At 47.7% G+C, this 19,186-nt stretch overlaps 1 protein-coding gene across 2 annotated transcripts; it reads right to left on the bottom strand.

The window, feature by feature from the left end:
- Positions 1 to 1,258: 1,258 nt before the first annotated feature.
- Positions 1,259 to 19,186, bottom strand: Tyw3 (tRNA-yW synthesizing protein 3 homolog). Of its 2 annotated transcripts, XM_021626758.2 has the most exons (6): positions 19,013 to 19,186; positions 15,869 to 15,949; positions 13,818 to 13,916; positions 10,716 to 10,787; positions 8,604 to 8,737; positions 1,259 to 2,400 (listed from the first exon to the last, which is right to left on the bottom strand). In XM_021626758.2, the coding sequence occupies exons 1-6, from the start codon at positions 19,184 to 19,186 to the stop codon at positions 2,196 to 2,198; spliced, it is 765 nt and encodes a 254-aa protein (XP_021482433.1). In that variant the 3' UTR covers positions 1,259 to 2,195. The 2 variants fall into 2 exon arrangements, with proteins under 2 accessions (XP_021482433.1, XP_060248441.1); XM_060392458.1 differs by lacking the exon at positions 13,818 to 13,916.

Below are 19,186 nucleotides of genomic sequence, written 5' to 3'. Positions count from 1 at the left end.
GGGGAGAGAGCAGAAGTGAGGACTTGCATGAACTAGACCCTGTGCAGAGCAGGATCACAACACTGGACTGGTGTGACAAGAGTGTGACACTGAAGTACAGAGCCTGAACACAGGCCACAGGGGAAGCTGGGACACATGGAAGTTGCACTTCTGCTTTCTGATGTTCTGTACAACTAAAACTACTGTAAAAACAAAAAAAGGTCTTCTGGAATGAATGGATGAATGAGTGAATGAATGAGTCATAAACTCATTTCACAAGAATGGAGCATATAAAATTCTAGAAAATTAAACTATTCTACTGGGTTTTAACACATTAACTTTTGTGACGATTTGAATCCTGTTAGAACACACCTACTTGTTTAAAGCCCCACATTGGAATAGGAAAAAGAGAGGCAGCAAGAACAGCTCATTCTGAAAGGCCAAAAAGCCTAACAAATGTTTTTATAATATTCTTTACATCATAGTGTTAGATCAATTTCCCCATCTCCATGTAGCCTGAAGCCACTTCTGGCCTCCATCCCAGGAGGGAGGACAGTGGTCACTTTTCAGAGTTCTTTTACTCCAGGAACCAGTACCTTACCTCTTTCCTAGTGAGGACAGGACAGTTAAATTGCTGTGTTAGGGGGACGACTCCCACCTCCTATCCAGAGCTGGCTTCCTGGGTCTGAGCTGTGCTGGGGCCTAGGCTAAAAACATCTCGCTTTATGGTGTAATAGGCAGCTCAGTTGGTAGAGTGCTTGCCTCGTGCATTCAGAAGCCTTGGGTTTGACCCATTCTTTGCAACACACTGGGGGCAGTGTTTCATGCCTGCATGAGCTAGACATGATGCCAGGGTATATGAAACACTGTCTCAGTAAAGAAAGGTCTCGCCGCTGATTTCATTCTCAGCGGCACCCATCTTCAGACCCCTAAGCATCCTTATGCTAAGGCATTCTGATCTTGTCCATAAAATTGTAGCAGGGCCTGCCCTGATCTTCTTTGTCACATGATATGCTAACACAATAACCTAGTTTATTTCTCTCCGATGTCTAGCCAGGGCTTGTCACAAGAGACTGACACCCACAGGCATGAATGAGGTGTCACAGTGGTACTGTGCCTGTCAGAGAGCCAGCAGTGGGGAGGGTCTGAGGTGAACTGGATGACTGTTTTAAAGTTATGGTGAATGTGGCTGGCTGAGCAGCACGTGGACGTGAGCTTTCCACAAGCCAAGTTTTCCAATTAAAGGGAACAGACAAAACAAAAACCCTACAGATGCATGTTTACATCAACTGTAAGCTCATTTTATTTTAAAATCTTGACCCAAGTAGGAAAAGCGACCTCCTGTGAGCCAAATGAAACATCTGCTTGGCTGTAGCTTGGTTGTTCTCTGGTCCACAACTTCAGAACCACAAGCCCACCTAGCTTCCCTTCCTGCTTCTCACCAGGCCTGACTTTTAGAATACTAAGCAGTTACTTGCATAGTGTGGAGGGTTAAACTGTGGGAGCGAATGGCTGCCCGGGCCTGGGAGAAGCAGAAGTTTCCTTCTAGTTCAGAGGCTAAAACCTGCAGGGCAGGTCACCCAGCTCAGGTGCCCGTCCGCACGCTGGCTGCACTGCTCTCTTTTAGGCTGTTTCCTTGACTTCTCACTCCTTCCATCTATATGCCTGGAAGATCATTCAGATCTTACTCGGTAATTTAGAAGCCATACCCCATACATTCTAAAACTGTTTCCTTCCCCTGCTCCAATTCCCTGAGTGGCAGGGAAGCTGCACAAGCTTACCTAATGTGCAGCTCACAGCTTCAAGAGTGCTACCATTGTGTAAGGCTCAAGCTGTGAACCAGGCTGTCTGGCCATGCAAACAGCAATGTAACGATGGAGATGGTATCAGGGGTACCTACTCATTCCCCTAAAAAACGCTGGAAGTTAGGGTGAGGTTGTTCCCAGGGTTCCTACTCAAATGATGCTGAGGCTACCTCAGAAGGGAATTAATCTTGCTTTTCCTATTTCACACAAACAGACCCAGGAAGTTTGTGGAGTGACTCCTAAGATGCTTTAAAAGCAGTCTTCAGAGAGTGAACATGCACAAAGACACCTTGAAAGGCTGTTTAAAGTCTCTCTAAAACAGAGGGAAGCTGGCTCTTGCCTCCTGCAAGGTTGACGCTCTTATGAAGAGCAGCCTCACAGGGTGTGCCAGGGACGGAACTGTGCCAGGCCTCAGTCATCTCCCAAGAAGAGCCTGAGTTCAAGGCCATCGCCACCTTCAAGTTCCTTTTCTTTGTCTTCAGTAACAGGCAGGTCGTGTGCTTTTCCCTGACTCCCTTTCTTACGAGTACAACATGGATTCTTCTTCTCTTTGATCTTGGAATGTGAGTTTGAAATAGTTTCTCTTTCCATAGCATGTTGTAGGCAGTTATAAAACCTGTAAAAGAATTAAATATGTGGTTACGTGAGGGAAACTGAATGACTGAAATTTACCTACAACTGACCTGTTTTTTAAGTATGACACTGTCCTGTGTTAACCTTATAAAATCAATTACAATTTTCTTTGCTATTATAACTGTAAAATGTGTTTTCAGCTCTTTAAGAACAGCACCAACCATTCAGCCAACCATTCAGACGCCCACTTCCAGCTGACTGCTGTGTTTCCACCTTTGTATGCTGCTTGCCTTCTTACCATTCTGCTCCTCCCACCACAGGCACCTTCTTATGACACCCACCAGGGCCCATCCAGGGGTCCCCTTAGCCATCTTCTAGGTGCACAGTGAGCTAACAGTCCCTCATCTTTGAAGCCCTGTGTTTCTAAAGACCATCTCTCACTGCTCATGACCTTTATGACATATATGGGACACTATGTTAACTTCAGGGGTCCTGCAAGCCAGAGCACAGTGTGTGAGCTGGAGAGATGAGGACACACTGTGTGGGCTGGAGAGATGAGGACACACTGTGTGCTGGAGAGATGAGGACACACTGTATGAGCTGGAGAGATGAGGACACACTGTGTGAGCTGGAGAGATGAGGACACACTGTGTGGGCTGGAGAGATGAGGACACAGTGTGTGGGCTGGAGAGATGAGGACACACTGTGTGGGCTATAGAGATGAGGACACAGTGTGTGGGCTGGAGAGATGAGGACACACTGTGTGAGCTAGAGAGATGAGGACACACTGTGTGGGCTGGAGAGATGAGGACACACTGTGTGGGCTGGAGAGATGAGGACACACTGTGTGGGCTGGAGAGATGAGGACACACTGTGTGGGCTGGAGAGATGAGGACACACTGTGTGGGCTGGAGAGATGAGGACACACTGTGTGGGCTGGAGAGATGAGGACACACTGTGAGCTGGAGAGATGAGGACACACTGTGAGCTGGAGAGATGAGGACACACAGTGGGCTGGAGAGATGAGGACACACTGTGAGCTGGAGAGATGAGGACACACTGTGAGCTGGAGAGATGAGGACACACTGTGGGCTGGAGAGATGAGGACACACTGTGAGCTGGAGAGATGAGGACACACTGTGTGAGCTGGAGAGATGAGGACACACTGTGTGCTGGAGAGATGAGGACACACTGTGTGAGCTGGAGAGGCTGAGGACACACTGTGGGCTGGAGAGATGAGGACACACTGTGTGAGCTGGAGAGGCTGAGGACACACTGTGTGCTGGAGAGATGAGGACACATTGTGTGGGCTGGAGAGATAAGGACACACTGTGTGGGCTGGAGAGATAAGGACACACTGTGTGGGCTGGAGAGATGAGGACACACTGTGTGGGCTGGAGAGATGAGGACACACTGTGGGCTGGAGAGATGAGGACACACTGTGGGCTGGAGAGATGAGGGCAGCACTGGGTTGGACAGCTGCGGCGTTCTCATCTCATGTGGAGTTCCCTGAGAGTTGATCTGGACAGAAATGGTCTCACCAGCCCTTGGCTGACTCAGTCACTAGCCAGTGTTAGAATCACCTCCTGCTTAGTGTAAACACCTGCAAAGACCTGCGTGCAAGAACCAAACTATGAAACAAACAAAACAACGAACCAAAGAATTGGGAAACGTCACCAGACTGAATCTGGAGAAGGTTGCTTTCTTAGGCATAACACCCCAAACTGGCAACAACAAGAAGAGAACAGCTTCCTAAGAACCTGAAGCTGTTTTGCCCCTAAAGACACTGCTGATAGTGGAAAGGACACCCAGAGACCATGGAAAGTGTGTGTCAATCACACATCTCTTGAACCTCCAGTGTAAAGGAGTCCTGCATCCATTTAAAACTTGGACAAGAGACATGAACAGCCGTGTAAGGACGATAGGTAGATAGAGAGCACATGCTGAGCACCAGGGAACACAAAAGGAGACATACTGAGGGCTGCCTCAGCCCACCTTGCCACTGTTTGCAAGGGCAGAGCTCTGAGTTCTCCTGGCTGCTCACATCGCAAGATGTGAAGTTCTTGTGGATGGCAGGACGTTATACGCAGACTCACGTGCTACTTTAAGTGTGAGTTCATATCCCACAGAACTGGGGCTGTGGTGAGTGTGTGTCTGGAGGGCAGTGCTCAGAGCAGTAGCATTCACACAGGTGAAAGCCGCAAACCACTCAGCTGTCCATCAGCAGAGGGTCAGGGAAACAGCACAACGGGGTGTTGCCAGTTTGTAAAGGAAAAATGACTGATGCTGTAGGACAGGAGACCACAGCTCAGTGCACAAGGCTAAGGTTCAATCCTCAGCACTGCAGCACAACCACCACCACATCACAACCGAGAGCACACGAGCAGCTACACAGCAGCAGCTGCACAGTCTCACATGCAGCCAGCAGGCAGAGTCAAGCTCACACACAAAGGGAAGGAAGTGTTCAGAGGGCTGCAGAACAGAGTGGCTAGTGCTCAGAGGGTTCATGTTCTGCTCAGGACGATGAAGCCTCTGGAGATGGATGGTGTGAATGCACGTAATGCCACCGGCACATAAACTTCTGTTACACATATTTTACCACAGTAAAAAAGATTTAAAAAGATCAACCACTGGAAACAGACTCAGTTACTCTGCCTTTCTCATTTCTTTATTCTTAACAATATTATATGCCAATATATTCAGTCCTTTCTTCTGTTTTATTTAATATTTTATTACACAGTTGATGAAAAGAAGAACTTGGTTAATTTCTTTCTACTCAGCGTCATATGGCTTCATCAGACCCAGGTCCTGATCTCATATTAATAGACAGAGACACCCTTCCTCCTGCAGCCAGAGACAGATCTACAAACTGAGCTTTCCACCTGGAAATCGTTACGTATGAAATATCTATGGTGTCTGTCAGTCCCTGTCTCTTTCTAAAGCAGGCCATGCTCCCCAGGACTTCCGTGCCTGGCTCCAGACGCTGTGGGCTCGGCTGTTCTGCTGGCTGAGTCCCTCCCCACAGAGAAGCAGGCATGGGAACTATTTTTCACAAGCAAGAATATGACCTTTTATCTATTTTTAAAAAATTATTTATTTTTATTCACTTTACATCCTTGTTGTAGATCCATCCCTCCTTCTCTCCTAACCCCGCCCTCCTTCCCCTTTCCTCAGAAAAGGGGAACTCCCTTTCCCACCCAGCCCGGCATATCAAGTTGCATCAGGACTGAGTATGTCCTCTTCCCCTGTGTCTTAGCAAGGCAGGGGGAAGTGATCAAAAAACTGGAAAGTAAGTCCCTGTCCAATGCAGTCTCCACTTCCCTTACTAGAGGACCCACATGAGGCCTAAGCTGTCCATCTGCTACATATTTGTAGGGCGGTCTAGGCCCAGTTCATGTATGGTCCTTGTTTGATGCTTCAGTCTCAGCAAGGCTCTCTGGGCCCTAGTTAGTTGGCTCTGTTGGTCTTCTTGTGGAGCTCCCATCACCTCCAGGCCCTTTTCTCATTCCTCCCACTTTTCCACGAGACTCCCTAAGCATCACCCAATGTTTGGCATCTGTTTTGATGTGCTCCTGGGTACAGCCTCTCAGAGGATAGCTATGCTAGGTTCCTATCTACATTCTTTGCAGAGTATCCTTCATAGTGTCAGGGGTTGGCACTCTCCGATAGGGTGGGCCTTTGGTTGGACCAGGCATTGGTTGGGCATTCCTTCAGTCTCTGCTCTATCTGCTCTGTCTTTATCCCTGCACATCTAAAAGCAGGGTAAATTTTGTGTGAAGATTTTGTGGGTGGGTTGCTCCTTCTCTAATTTCATTTATTAAAATTATTTTAGGGTTTGAGGTGATGGCTCAGCAGGAAACCGTGCTTGCTGCAGAAGCATCAGGACCGACTTCAGATGCCAGCGCCCACACACAAGGCTCGGAAGCTGACTGTGAGCCTTTCAAGAGCCTGTGAGAAGCAGAGATGCGGGGCTGCCAGGACCTTCTGCTGCTGCCCTAGTTCCAGGTTCAGGGAGGAGCCCTGTCTCATGGGGACAGGGCAGAGAGTGATAGGGCATGGCCAGGACTTCACATTCATAGGAACACTTGCACACACATAGCACACAAACATACACCTACACACATGTGCAGACACCACATACACAATATATCACAACCATATGCAAGTTTGTACACATGTGTACTCACCAAATACCACATACACCACTCACACAGACGTATGTGCACCAGACACACATGCATCACTCACAAATAGGTATGCACTCCTCACACATTTGTATATGCCATGCGCACATACACCACACCTACACACACATATAACTTGTACACATGCAAGTACTTTGAAGTACTTTAACTCTTCTCTTAAATGTCGTGCTGCTGAGCTGTGTGTGGTTGATGGGCCAGGACCCCTGATTCTTTTCCCTGTCTGGATCTTGATGAGATAGCCCTCCCTCCCATGCTCCCCCTCACACTGCCGGCCTTTCCGCGTAGGACCAGGAGCTCTGCGCCTGCGTTGGCTCATGTCCCCAGAGGAGCTGTAATGCGCTTGTGCTCTGAATCCACACACGATCTCGTAATCAGCATCTTAAGACACTTTTCCCCTTCTTTAATTTTCCTGATTTTATATGATGAGCCTGCTCTCTTGACGGGGGCATGCAGATTATCATCTCAAAACACATTTTTGAGTCAATGGATTTAAGCCATAATTTGATTTTATGGTTGGTGAGCGTGGCCCAATTAACTTCACCAGGTGTCTAGTTAGTTGATCTTGGGCTATATTTATAATCTTGTTGAAATTCAGGGCAGAAAAGAGAGAAACTAAACCGCTGCTGCCTGCATTCCCTCCCACAACAGCCCCTGGGGCTTGCTGACAGGCAGACAGTGAGCTGTGGAGCTGGCTGCAAGTGTCCGCGTGGGGCTCAGCATTGGTGGTTTGCTGGGCAGTGAGGCTCTGCAGCTGCGGCTGCTAGCCTGACCGTTCAGCATGGGTTAGAATAGAACATCATACTGTGAGGCCGGGACTCATGACGGATGGACTCACAATGGTCTCCCTAAAACAGGAGGCATCAGCTCGGCGCTGAGATGGCCACTGTGCACTCGGAATCAGCCTCCTGCTTCTGATCTGGTGCAGGTCATACTACTCCCCAGGGAGGCGCCATTCACTCGAGGAATTCTAGGCTTCAGGGTCACAGGGACAACAGAGGATGGGCTTCCGCTGGTCTCAGCTGCAGGTGACACCGCTAGGTAGGTAAGGCTCCAGGCAGCCAGGGAAGGAAGCCATGGGTTCAAGGACACGGCTGACACCAGTGCGGAGGCCCACTTAGATGAGTGGGAAGCCCTGTCTACCCCGCTCTGGGAGCAGCGTGAGGGGCGCTGCACAGGTCCTGAATACGACAGGCAGGGAAGGTGCAGAAAGAAATGACTGACTGAAGAGTTTTGTAGGCCGCGATGCACTAGGAGATGGCCAGAAGTGTGGGGAAAAGGAAAAAAGCACAGTATATCAAAAGGTGACTTAGAAAACCCAGTCACAGTCACCTGCAGCTTGGAAACGCATAGCTGGGGCTGGTGAGCCACGGCCAGATGGCTCAGCGGTTAACAGCACTTGCCACACACGTCTCAAGGCCTGAGCCTGCCCATGTGATTACACCATGTAAGCCACAGACCTCCACGACTGTGCTTTGGAAGGACACGTGCACACGCACACACAAGCACATGCATACACATACACTGGCACACATATGTGCACATGGACACACACACACACAAACACACGATGCAGTGTGCCTTGAGGCCATCACTGGCACCACATGCACACACGAACGGCAGTACTTATAGAAAAAGTTAGAAGGAGCTGTGTGCTAGTCTGCTTGCCAGGGGGCACAGCAGAGGGACCAGAGTGGAGGGACGAGACTGAAGTCCGGCCCCTTCTAGCTGGCCAATGAGGCAATCCAGATTTTCCCCACAGCTGGCTGCTGAGCTAGCCTGGGGTCTCAGATCCACAAGACTGAAAAGGAGTGTGGGCAACACCAAGGCCGTGAGCACAAAACCTTCCTGCAGCCTGTTCCCATGCTGTTGCACTCACGCCCAGCGAGGACTGTCTTTAGTAGTGCTCCTGGTGGTCACATGCTCGGTGTCTCTGCAAAGGCTCCCTCTGTAATCCTAGTGCCCATCGCAGTGTGTGTGTGTCTTATTCTCAAGAATGATATAGGCACATGCGGAGAACGTGGGGATAGAGAATTATCTGTACCTTCCAATTCTTTTCTTGTTTTCCTCCATTTTCTTATTTGCTATAGTTAACAGGAACTCGATATACTCCTCTGTCACCATCAGTTTTCCCTTATGGCTTAACGGAACTTCAAGTCCATGTGTACTCCGGACAGCCTAGAAGAAAAAAGCAGTTCAGACATGAAGACAGAGCCACCGATGACAGTGAGACAGGGGTTCCAGTCAGGGCTTCGTCAGAACAGCTAACTTCCATTATAGCACGTAGGCTCTTGATTTGATATAATTTAGCCAATGCAAACCAATCAAAGGTCTCATCAAGTGCAGCAGTTTCTTCTCAAGAAGAGCGTTTTAGACATTGTTTTTCAGAGACATAGATAGTACCAAAGAATTTCCGTCTCACTATAGCGTCAAAAGCTTTAGCACACATTTAAAAAAAAAAAAATGAATGAAACATCAGGAAAAGCCAGAGTCTGTTTGGGCATCTGCTGGAGCAGAGCAAGGAAGCAGGAACCGTGCTTCTTCCACCGTGCAGTCTGGCTGCCTGTTTAGTGCTCTGGGCTGCTGACCTCATAACTGTCCAGGAAGCACTCAGCACATCTCTGTGCATGGAAAAGCTGCAGAAAGGGGTTAGCACAGCAGAAGAACCCTAAACCCCGCTTGTATTGAAGAATGGAAAGTCGTGCTTGAATTTTTTTAGAGCCCCTCTGACGCCATGACAGTGCAAAGCCTGGTGCCCAACTTTAAGAGCTCACACTTAGAAAAGGAAATAAACAACCACACAGAATCACAGTGCAACCTGGATGTCACAAGAGAAGAAGCATATGAATCCATGTACATGCACACATAAATGAAAAATGGTAATAACATGGCAAATGTACTGGTGGGCTCAGATCCACACCAAAGCCAGCATATGACTGGAATTTCCAGGGACAAGGACAATTTCATCAGACATAAAAACAGAGAGCAAAGGTTCTAGCCAGAGCAGCCACAGTGGTAGAACATTTCTACATGGCTGGAACACACACACACACACACACACACACACACACACACACACACCAGTAGTTAAGGCCCTGAGTATCAGGGAAAAGGTTGGGAGACCCCGTCGATTTAAAGGGAGAGATTCTGACAGGATTGGTAGGGGACTGGGAAGGCAGGACAAGAGCTCTCAGAAGCCACCAGGAGACAGTCTTAGAAATGAGGAGATGGACGCTGAGTGCTGGCTCAGGGACTGGGGCCAGGGCCTGGCTGACAAAGGCACAGAGGCAGATATGATCAGAGCAGTGACGACCGAAACAAGGGAAAGGGAGAGACAGGCGAGGAGACCCCGTGCCGTCCCTTATGTACCGCACACACATGGAGTGAAGGCTTTCATTTACTGTTCAGTCATGCTTCCTAAGCTCTTTGTAAGCCACCTCTATTTGGGAAATAGGCTATTTGTGAAAAATAGAAATAGTCAAGGGAGCAATAATAGCAGGAATTTGACACTGCTCAAATACAATATATGCTGTGCAAATGGTAAACATCATAGGAGATCAGAATTGGGCAAACTTACTATGGATTGAGTTGGCCAGGAAAGGACAGAAGAATGTAGGATTTAAGAACCTTGGGATCATGTGGCAGGCTTTTTCTGTGAGGGGCAGGTAACAAACACCCTTGACTTTGCTGATCTCACAGTATCCAATCATTAATCAGAGGGTGGAGTAGAGAGTAGAAGGGCTCCCCGTGGCTGGACTTGGCTCCAGGAGTGCCGTCTTCTAGACCTCTGGGTCAAGCACAGAGACTAAGGCACTCAGCTCAAGTTCGTAAAGCATAGCTGTGGTCAGGAGGTTGTCACTATGGATTGCCTACAAGGCTCTGCATTGCACAACCACGCTTATTCCATCACCCCCTGATGACTCAGGATGGGGCCGCAGAGAAAGGAGCAGGTTCAAGGTAAATAGAGATCTGGTATAAAACAGAGACTCACAGACAAATCCAAACTCGGGATTTACTATCTAGGGAAGAGCCTTCCCACTGAAGGTCTGGGACCAGAAAACAGGAAGGCATTTTGAGAACAAGAAAAAGGGCAGGAGTGCTAGCAGAGGGCTCCAGCATGTCACACTCAGAACCGTTCTTGCCAACAGCACCTTACCAGCATGGTCTTCCCTCGCTTTCCCACGGTGATGCCAGAGTTCCTGAAGCCAGAATCAACTGCCACCGAATGCTGTAAGAAAACACAACACCCTAGGTTCTGGTATGCCAACTAGCCTCACTCAGTTATGCTCCATAAGTGGCAGAAACAAATAACTGCAAAACCATTCTTGTTTGGCGGGGTGGACTATGCTTTAAGGCCTCATCATAATGCCTGTCACACAAACCCAAGAGCAGGCTTGGAAATGTCACCAAGAGAGGGTAGAAACAGTGATGGTGACATGAACCATGTTAGACAGAAGCAAAGTTAAACAAATGAGGTGCTTTTGCTAAGAAAGAACAAAGTTCCCTCGGTGTCCTTCTCAGTCCTAGAGAAAACCATGAGAAGTGATGGGTCTCAACATGCCGAACCTATGGGGATGCTCAGGGACCTGACTGGCCTTTAAAGACACAGGCCTTCCCTCAGCTCAGCAGTTCTTGACTTGCAATGGTTTTCCTCAGGGGCATTCTGCAGTGACGGGAGATATTGGTGGTTGTTGGAGTGTCACAATGGCAGGGCAGTGGTGGCTGTGAAGGGGAAGTTTAGCTGGGGATGCTACCACAGCACTCCATGGTACAAAGAGCAGTCTCTCCACAAAGCATGATCTGGCTTCAAATGTCAGAAGTGGAAGCACTGAGGATTTGCTCTAAGTGGCTCCCCTGAAATGTCACCAATCCCCTGTGTAGGCCAGCCCGTGTATGCCCTGTGTCGGTGAGTCCCACTTCCAGCTTAGACCATTTGTGCATAGCCCACACCTCATTTTAAAAACCCGTTTCTCGACCAGCCAGGCTTTCACACAGGTGCCACCACCCATCCAGTGTGTCAGGCTCCAAAGTGAGCTCCTTAGCTTTGGAGCCCTCTGCCCACATATAATTCCTGTTTTTTCCACCTTCAACTCACACCTACCCAGCTCTCTCCTCTCTAAGCTCTTCAAGTCTGCATGATGTTCGCAGACCTCTGCAGGAGTCTGTTTTCCTCCACTCCCTTTAGCCCTCCTTATATCCCTGCCAAAAGGGAGTCCAGACACCCCAACACAAGGTAGAATGGTCTACATGACTGCATCCCTGCCTTTTTCTGCAGTTTCATCCAGCTTCCCTTCTGCTCTCTGAACACCAAAAGCCTTTTCTGACAGCGGTCTTTGTTTTTGTGCCTTTCAGGTCTTTCCCTCTGCCTGGCCTACTGGTTTCTCATGTGTCTTGATCCCACTGTAAGATGTCTTTTCAGGGAAGCCTCCCAACTCCTTCTTTACTCCTTCCCGTTGCTCTCAAGCACAGTGCCCTAACTATGCCCTAAACAGCAAGCACCCAGGAGAAACTGTCTTCCACTGCTCAGATCCCTCCCTGGAATAAATACACACTCTGGGAGAACACCATGGGTGGTTTCTCCTTTTCTCTAGTGCCCAGCAGACTGGACAACAATGAGTGTGCTCCTGGGCAGGGACACATGTGGCCCTGCTGCAGTCAGCTCTGCATGTCAGACTTCCAGCACAGCTCTGGCCAGGAGAGGGCGGCCTATCACCCCAATGATGAGCACTGGGAACTGGACCTGAGGATAGAAATGGGGAAGGTAAGCTTAGGAAGAGCAGGCAGTTTACTCTGGAGGGAGATGAGAAGACAGATCCAAATCTAGAAGAAACAGAGCACAGGTTGCAGAGCACTGCCTCTTAGCCAGCACTTTGGGGGCACCTGTAAATGGCTCCATGTTCCTTCACTTTCTCCACAGTGCTGGGCACATGGCTTTAAATAGGGTGCACTGGCATCTCTCCGCTGTTAACCTCAGTCCAGCTGTCTACACAAACAGCCTCATTTGGGTGTTAAAGCTGAACTGGTCTTCAAGGCATCTGTGACATACTAGCCCCATCATCATTTGCAGAAAGGTTCTTTATGCTGGTAATGTTGAATGAGGTCATCAGGGCAGGGAATTACAGCAACAGAGCTGCCCTAAAAGAGATGCCAGTGGTGTGCACTCACAGAGGCAAGGCCATGAGAAGACAAGGGGGGAGGTACCTATCTGTAAGGCACAGACTTGTCCCAGAAGAAACCAACGCTACCAACCCACTGCCTCACTACATGGTATTTTATCATGGTAGCGACAGGCAGGCCTCCAGATTAAGATGCATGTCTCAAACCCACACACTTGGTCTAGCTGCTGCTGCCTGGTCCCCACACTCTGAGCTTCCTGCACTTATAGACATCACCTGGCACTGGGGTGCAAAGACCAGACTAAGACTTATCCTTCCCCATTTTTCTCCTTTGTAGGCTGTCCGATCCCTGACTTCATCATTCTGTTAATCCAAAGCTAAAATATATTTGATTCTGTCCCCTCATGTTCTTTGTGTCATCTCAGGCCATGCCACACACTCACAGAGGCCTAGCTGAGTCTCGCCTGTGGCAGAACTAGGCTCTTAAAACACACTGCTCCAAGCCTTTGCAACTGGCACTTGATTGAGAAAGCAACCTGATGGTTTCATTCTGGCCTTCTGCTCTGTGAATACACTAGGCCCTTTCTCACTTCTAAAACTCTGTATTAGGAACACTCTAATCTGCTTGGAAGCACTGATTTCTAGTGATAGGCCTAACCATCTTTATTCTTTTTCTGTCCTGGCATCAGGAACCTCATGAGAGGTGGTGAGAGAGGTGCTCCCACACGGTTCTATCCAGATGCTTTGTGAAACATGTGGAGTGCTCTCACTAAATTACACTGTGATGGAACAGCTCTGCGCGCAAGCAGGCAGATGGTGTAAGCGGAAAAGGGAGCTTTCAAACATGAAGTTCCACATAGTTGCCTTTTAAAACACAGCCAGACACAGGACGGCAAAATTCACAGGCAGGGTCCTGAGGAACACAGTGGCCATGTGTGGTTACGGACTTTACCTTCCCAGAAGCTAACAGGAGTCCCTGATCCTAACACTTGACATAAGTGATTAGACTAATCAAGCAGATGAAAATCACTAAATCAAAACATTAGCTGAATAAACCACTATCAAATTTAAAAGGTGGCATAGAGCTTAAGGTTAATTCTACCCACAGATGTCTAAATTCAAGAGCAGGCAGAAAGCCTTACCAGGGTCTGTGCGTCCTGCAGTGTGCGGCACTGCACATGGAGAATGAATGGTTCAAACTTCAGAACAGCATCGCTGGCCGTGCCCTTCAGAGCTGCCATCTGAGGGAAGCAAAGGGCAGCGTCAGGCGCTGCTCCACCCTGCCCTGTGCACCTGTCTCTACCTCCCACCATCTGCTTTCCCAGCAATGCTCCCACTAAGCACAGGCTGTCTGTAATATCTGTTTCTCCGGCTTTCTTGGCATTCTCTTATTAAAAACCTTACGATTTTCTTATTTAAATTTTCTCATATTTATTGATTTATTGGGTGGGTGGGACATCTGCACTATGGAGCCTATCAAAGGACAACTTTCCTTGGTTCTCTCCTGATACCACACAGGTCCTGGAGATCAGCTCAGGCCATCAGGCTTGGCAGCGAGTGCCTTTATCCACTGAGCCACCGCATCAGGCCTGTTTGCTTATTGTCTTTAAAGACGTGATTTCTAGTCTCCCCATAAATCTAAGCCTTTTCCAGTTCCCCTTTCCTGACAAAAGTAAACTACTGTTTAATGTGAGCCCACAACAGACTTTTCTTTATGAGATGTAGTACATAAAGCCTGCACATGGAAGACTGGCCAAATGTTAAGACTGAGACAGATTATGCATTGTGACTCAGAAAGGCCTGATGTCTCCTCAGTGTGCCCCAGAGGAACTTTGTACTGTGTACAGGACGGGCTCAAAAGCATGGAAGTAATGGCACATAGGGAGAACGCAGAGCACAGTGAGAACTGTTCTGCTCCCTCTGTATGGGGTAAAACTCAGTTTCCTAGAACCAGGTATAATTTTGCAGATTCACAGGGTAAGGGTCAAGGTCCCCTTATGGAAGTACAAAGTGGTTGCCTATCCTACAATGTCCTTCTGGGCTATCCTGCAGCTTTATCAGGCAGGAGTCTGGTCTCCACCAGGGGATGGTCACATTGTCTTTTCCTTGCCAGGGTCTGGGTCTTAGCCCTCCTCGTCCCTGCTCTGAGTAAAGCATTATACTGTGGGAGCCTAACACATCTCTTTGTTCTTAGCAACTGCAAGTTACGTACCCTTGTCTTTCCTGAGTGGCAGGTATCTGCCTTCTGGCCTCGCTTGCCCTGATGGTACAGTATATACAGTGGTACACAGTAAACACATAATACTACAACTGAGCTAAAATCTATACCAGTTACTATTTCTGTGTGCCTGGCATTCGTGGGCAGCACCCTCCCACCTTCTCACCATGGATTCTAGTGAACTGTCAATCAACCCTGCCACTCACAATCTCCCTGTCCAGGAAAAGCAGTTCATCTAGCATGAAGCACCGAGTTCACGTAGGACAACCAATCCTTTTGCGACTGGTCCACGAGTGTTAGGAAAAGGAAGTCTTTTCTGCAGGGATTGTTGGTAGTTCTCCCTTGCTGCTGCAGAGACCTACACCAGAGGAGCAAGTGCAGGCAGGAGAGACACAGCTTGCTCCTGGAGACACAGTCAAGGGAGCCCTCCTCATTTAACACAAGAATACTGGAACTAGCCATGCCTCACTCTCAGTCTGTCCTTTCACCTCTTCTGTATACGATGGGACTGGGTTTCTAGAAGAACCAAGAAGGAAAGGTAGCTGCCTAACACAACCTTCCTGATGCTCACCTAACACTGCAGACTCAGACAGCAGACAACTGAGCATAGCCATGAGGGTGTCCAGAAGCCAGCCTGGTAAATGATGTACACTTATCTCCAACATTAAATGGCAATGCCGACAGAGGCAATCCCCTTCTTCTTCTGTAATTTGTTCCAGATACAAAGTTATTAAATAACAGAAATGAATGTCAAATGCACAAACACTCTGCTACTGAAGAGGGTGCTGCACTGAGCGGTAGGCACATGGACACTTCCACACCATCACATCCTACAACCCAGCAGGGCCCAAGTGGCGAAAGCTTTCTGGGATTCATAATTTTCAGCCATTACAATTATACAAGGTTTTGTTCTAGTCTTTCCACATAAATTTAAACTGGATTTTTAAAGTTTATTTTTACATATTAAAATCTTACCACATCATCTTTCACACAAGGTTTATGTGTGACCAGTAGCCAGGAACAGTGCTGCTTCTGAACCCCAGAACCGTTTGTGCTCTAAAACAACAGACAACTTAATTATGATATTTAACAAAATAAGTACATTGCATTGTATACTATGATGAGCATTCTTAAGTCAGTACTCATAAAATTACTGAAAATAATTCAATGTTTTGGGTTAAGATAACCTAGAGGAAAATCAACTCAAATAACTTAGGACTTGAACAGTAAAAGTACTCATGTGCCTTCAGACATGTTTTTGGCTTGCTTCTGTGTTTGTGTGGTGCTCGGGATGGAACCTAAGGCGTCACGAATGCTAGGTGCGTACACTTACCACGGGGTCACAAGCCCATTTGGTCTTGTTTTTGTTGGAGGGACAATGGGGGGGGCTTTTATGCTAGAAGCATCTGATTACACAAAGTGAAAAAGAGAGGGGCACCTTCTGGAGAACAGCCTGGGTAGTATACTACATAAAATAACTACAAACGACCCACCATTTGGTGATATCTGTGAGGGGCACTCCTTTGAGCACTTTCCTCATCACTATGGAAATATACTTGTGATTTCTATATTAGACACACATGCAAAGAAGCCAGGACCAATGTTTCAGAGATCTGGAAAGGCTTTCCAGCACTGACTTAAGTATTTTTCATTTGCAAATTCTAACAGGTATACACAGATCCTTTCCTCAGATACAGGAAAGTGAAAGCAAAAAACCACATACATGGAGATCACTGTATCTCTAAAATATCCTTATATACAAGGGCTCTAGAGGACACTATGCCATCTGATCTTACAGGCATGTACCCTGAATAACTGGTTTTCATAACAAGATTTTAGTAACATGTATTTGGCCTTGTACTGGCTGCTATAAACCTCAGAGCCAAATTAGTGGCTTACACTTAACAAATTTACAGAATCTAACACCATGATTTGGGAGCATCTCTGATTTATCTATGTTTAGCTTATCCTGAGTTGTCACATTCCTTCTTTCCTAATAAGGCAGAGTAAAAGTGATTACCAACAAAGTATTAGATACATAAAGTAAAAGAGGTTCAGAGAGAATCCTAAGACAGTTGAGAATGAGCAGCCACTGCTAAGTGGGTACTGTGCTTGTCCACACACACCTCTTTGGCTATCTGGTTGAAGACTGGCGCTTGAGGACTCAGGACTCATCCATGTGGATACAGGGGTAGCATTAGAGGAGAACAGCTCTTCCAGAAGCTGAGGCAGAAGGATCACAGGTTCAAAGCCTCTTCGGTCTACAGAATGTGCTCAAGAGCAGCCTAGGCACCTAACAGAGCCTGTTTTAGAAGCTAGAGAAAGGAGGAGAGGCTGCAGCTGTGACTTGGTGGCTGAGCAAATGCTTAGCATTCATGAGGCCCTAAGTTCAGTTCTTAGTGCTGCCATTCCTAACTGAAGACCATGAGCAAGACAGACAGACACTAAAAGCCAGAGACAACAGTTCAATTCTGGCAGATAGTCAAAGTGAAGACAGGGTTGTAGGATACAGTACAACATAAACTTGGATTCTCTGAAATAAGAAATTACAAAGTTTCAGCACAGATGTTTAGCCAAGAAAATCCTATTTTGAAAGGTATATACATATACCCCAAATACATATATAATGACTGTTGAGAGGAACAAGATAACTTTACAGGTCTCTTTATAGGAATTTCATACCCCATGTTAAACTAAGTCCTCTCAGCACTCTTCCAGAAAGCAGTAGGACACAGACAGAAGAAGCAATTGGGACAAGGCCCACCCTGCTGTAAAAAAAGTTAAACTAGGCCAAGCAGTGTGTCCAAGGTCTTCTCCCAGTTGAAGAAGATTGCTCCCAAGGTCTCCTCCCTATTGCACAGTACTGTCCAAACTGGCAGTACAAGATAGGGTTTCTTGGCTAACCGGTCCAGAAGGTCACAACTCTCTCACCCAGATAGCTCTTCACTCTGCTTTTTGGAGAAGTCACAGGATGTGATGGTCACCCCTCTCCCCAACTAAGCCTGAATCTGCATGTCATAAGACATCCTCGGTATAACTTAAAGATCAAATATCCTTTAGACATCTGGTGACTTGAGTGCCTAAAATGAACCAATTCTGTACTGACAAGCTTGCAACCCCATGCCTCCACATACTTTTTCCTTTAAAAACCCAAGGCTTTTACCCACCACTGCTGTTCCTTGCTGACTTGTAAGAAGGCCCCATCGTGCCATGGTCTGAATAAACCTCTTGCTTTTGCACCAATCCGCCTCCAAGTTTCCCTCAGTTGCCTTTCTAGCAATTAGGCTCTCCCTGGGCCTAACACTGTGATGTATAACACAGTTTGGAGGAGAAAAAAAAAAAAAAGTATTTCAAAGACTTACTAGGAAAGCCCTGAAAACACCCAGGTGGGGCAGTGGTAGCTGTGGTGTGGGCAGCAGGCTTGTGGACAAGAGTGCCCAAGCGTGAGCAATGGAAGCAATGCAAACATGGACAGGCCTTGCTAATCTGTGACTTTAGAAAATGATTAGCCAAGCTGGACCTAACAATTGTGACCATACATGTGAGGTCTTTCATGCTCTAGATACAACAACATTAATAAAATGAAAATGAGGTAACTTTCAAGGAACAGTGTGAGCCAGGCACAGTAAATGCTGAACATTAGTGATCCTATTTCGTCAACACAAAATCCTATGCAACAAATGTTGTCTCGTGGGACAGGAAGAGGATGAGAACACGCAAATTCCCTAACAGTCAATACTTGCAATAATCGGTTAGAGATCTCAGCCTGAGGCTTTGAGGATCTCCTACAAGCCTTGTTGCATTTAAGAGCTAAAACTGTCCAGGGGTGCAATAATGGAGTGGGCCACTAGGGGGCAGTTAGCGAAGCCCATCTAGTAATGACAGTGACTTAGAACGGTTCAAGAGAGGATGAGCTTGGGCCCACGGGACTAGAGACAAACGTCCCAGCCTTCTATAACCCGAATTTTCTAGCTGTTGCCACTTAAGCTGGTTCCACCATCACTTGGGGGTTCTTGTCAGAATTACAACGCCGACTGTAAAAGGCCCAGGTGGATAACAACTCTTTGGGAGCACAGGTAACGGAGGTCACCCGCGCACAGGCTCCGGCCCGGTCCTCACCCCGTCCAGGAGGAGGATGCGGCCTGCGCAGGAGCTGGTGGTGAAAAACTCCTCACGCGAATTCAGGAGCTCCACAACCTGCACCGCATCCTCGTCCACGCTGCCTTTCCGGCTGAGGTCCGCCTTGCTCAGGCTCTGCGCCTTCCATCGGCCGAACTCTGCGCTGCGGTCCAT

This window comes from Meriones unguiculatus, chromosome 10 (assembly GCF_030254825.1).
Source record: "Meriones unguiculatus strain TT.TT164.6M chromosome 10, Bangor_MerUng_6.1, whole genome shotgun sequence".
NCBI lineage: Eukaryota > Metazoa > Chordata > Mammalia > Rodentia > Muridae > Meriones > Meriones unguiculatus.
Note: the sequence above shows the minus strand (reverse complement) of the source record. Positions and strands in the feature narration are given on the sequence as shown.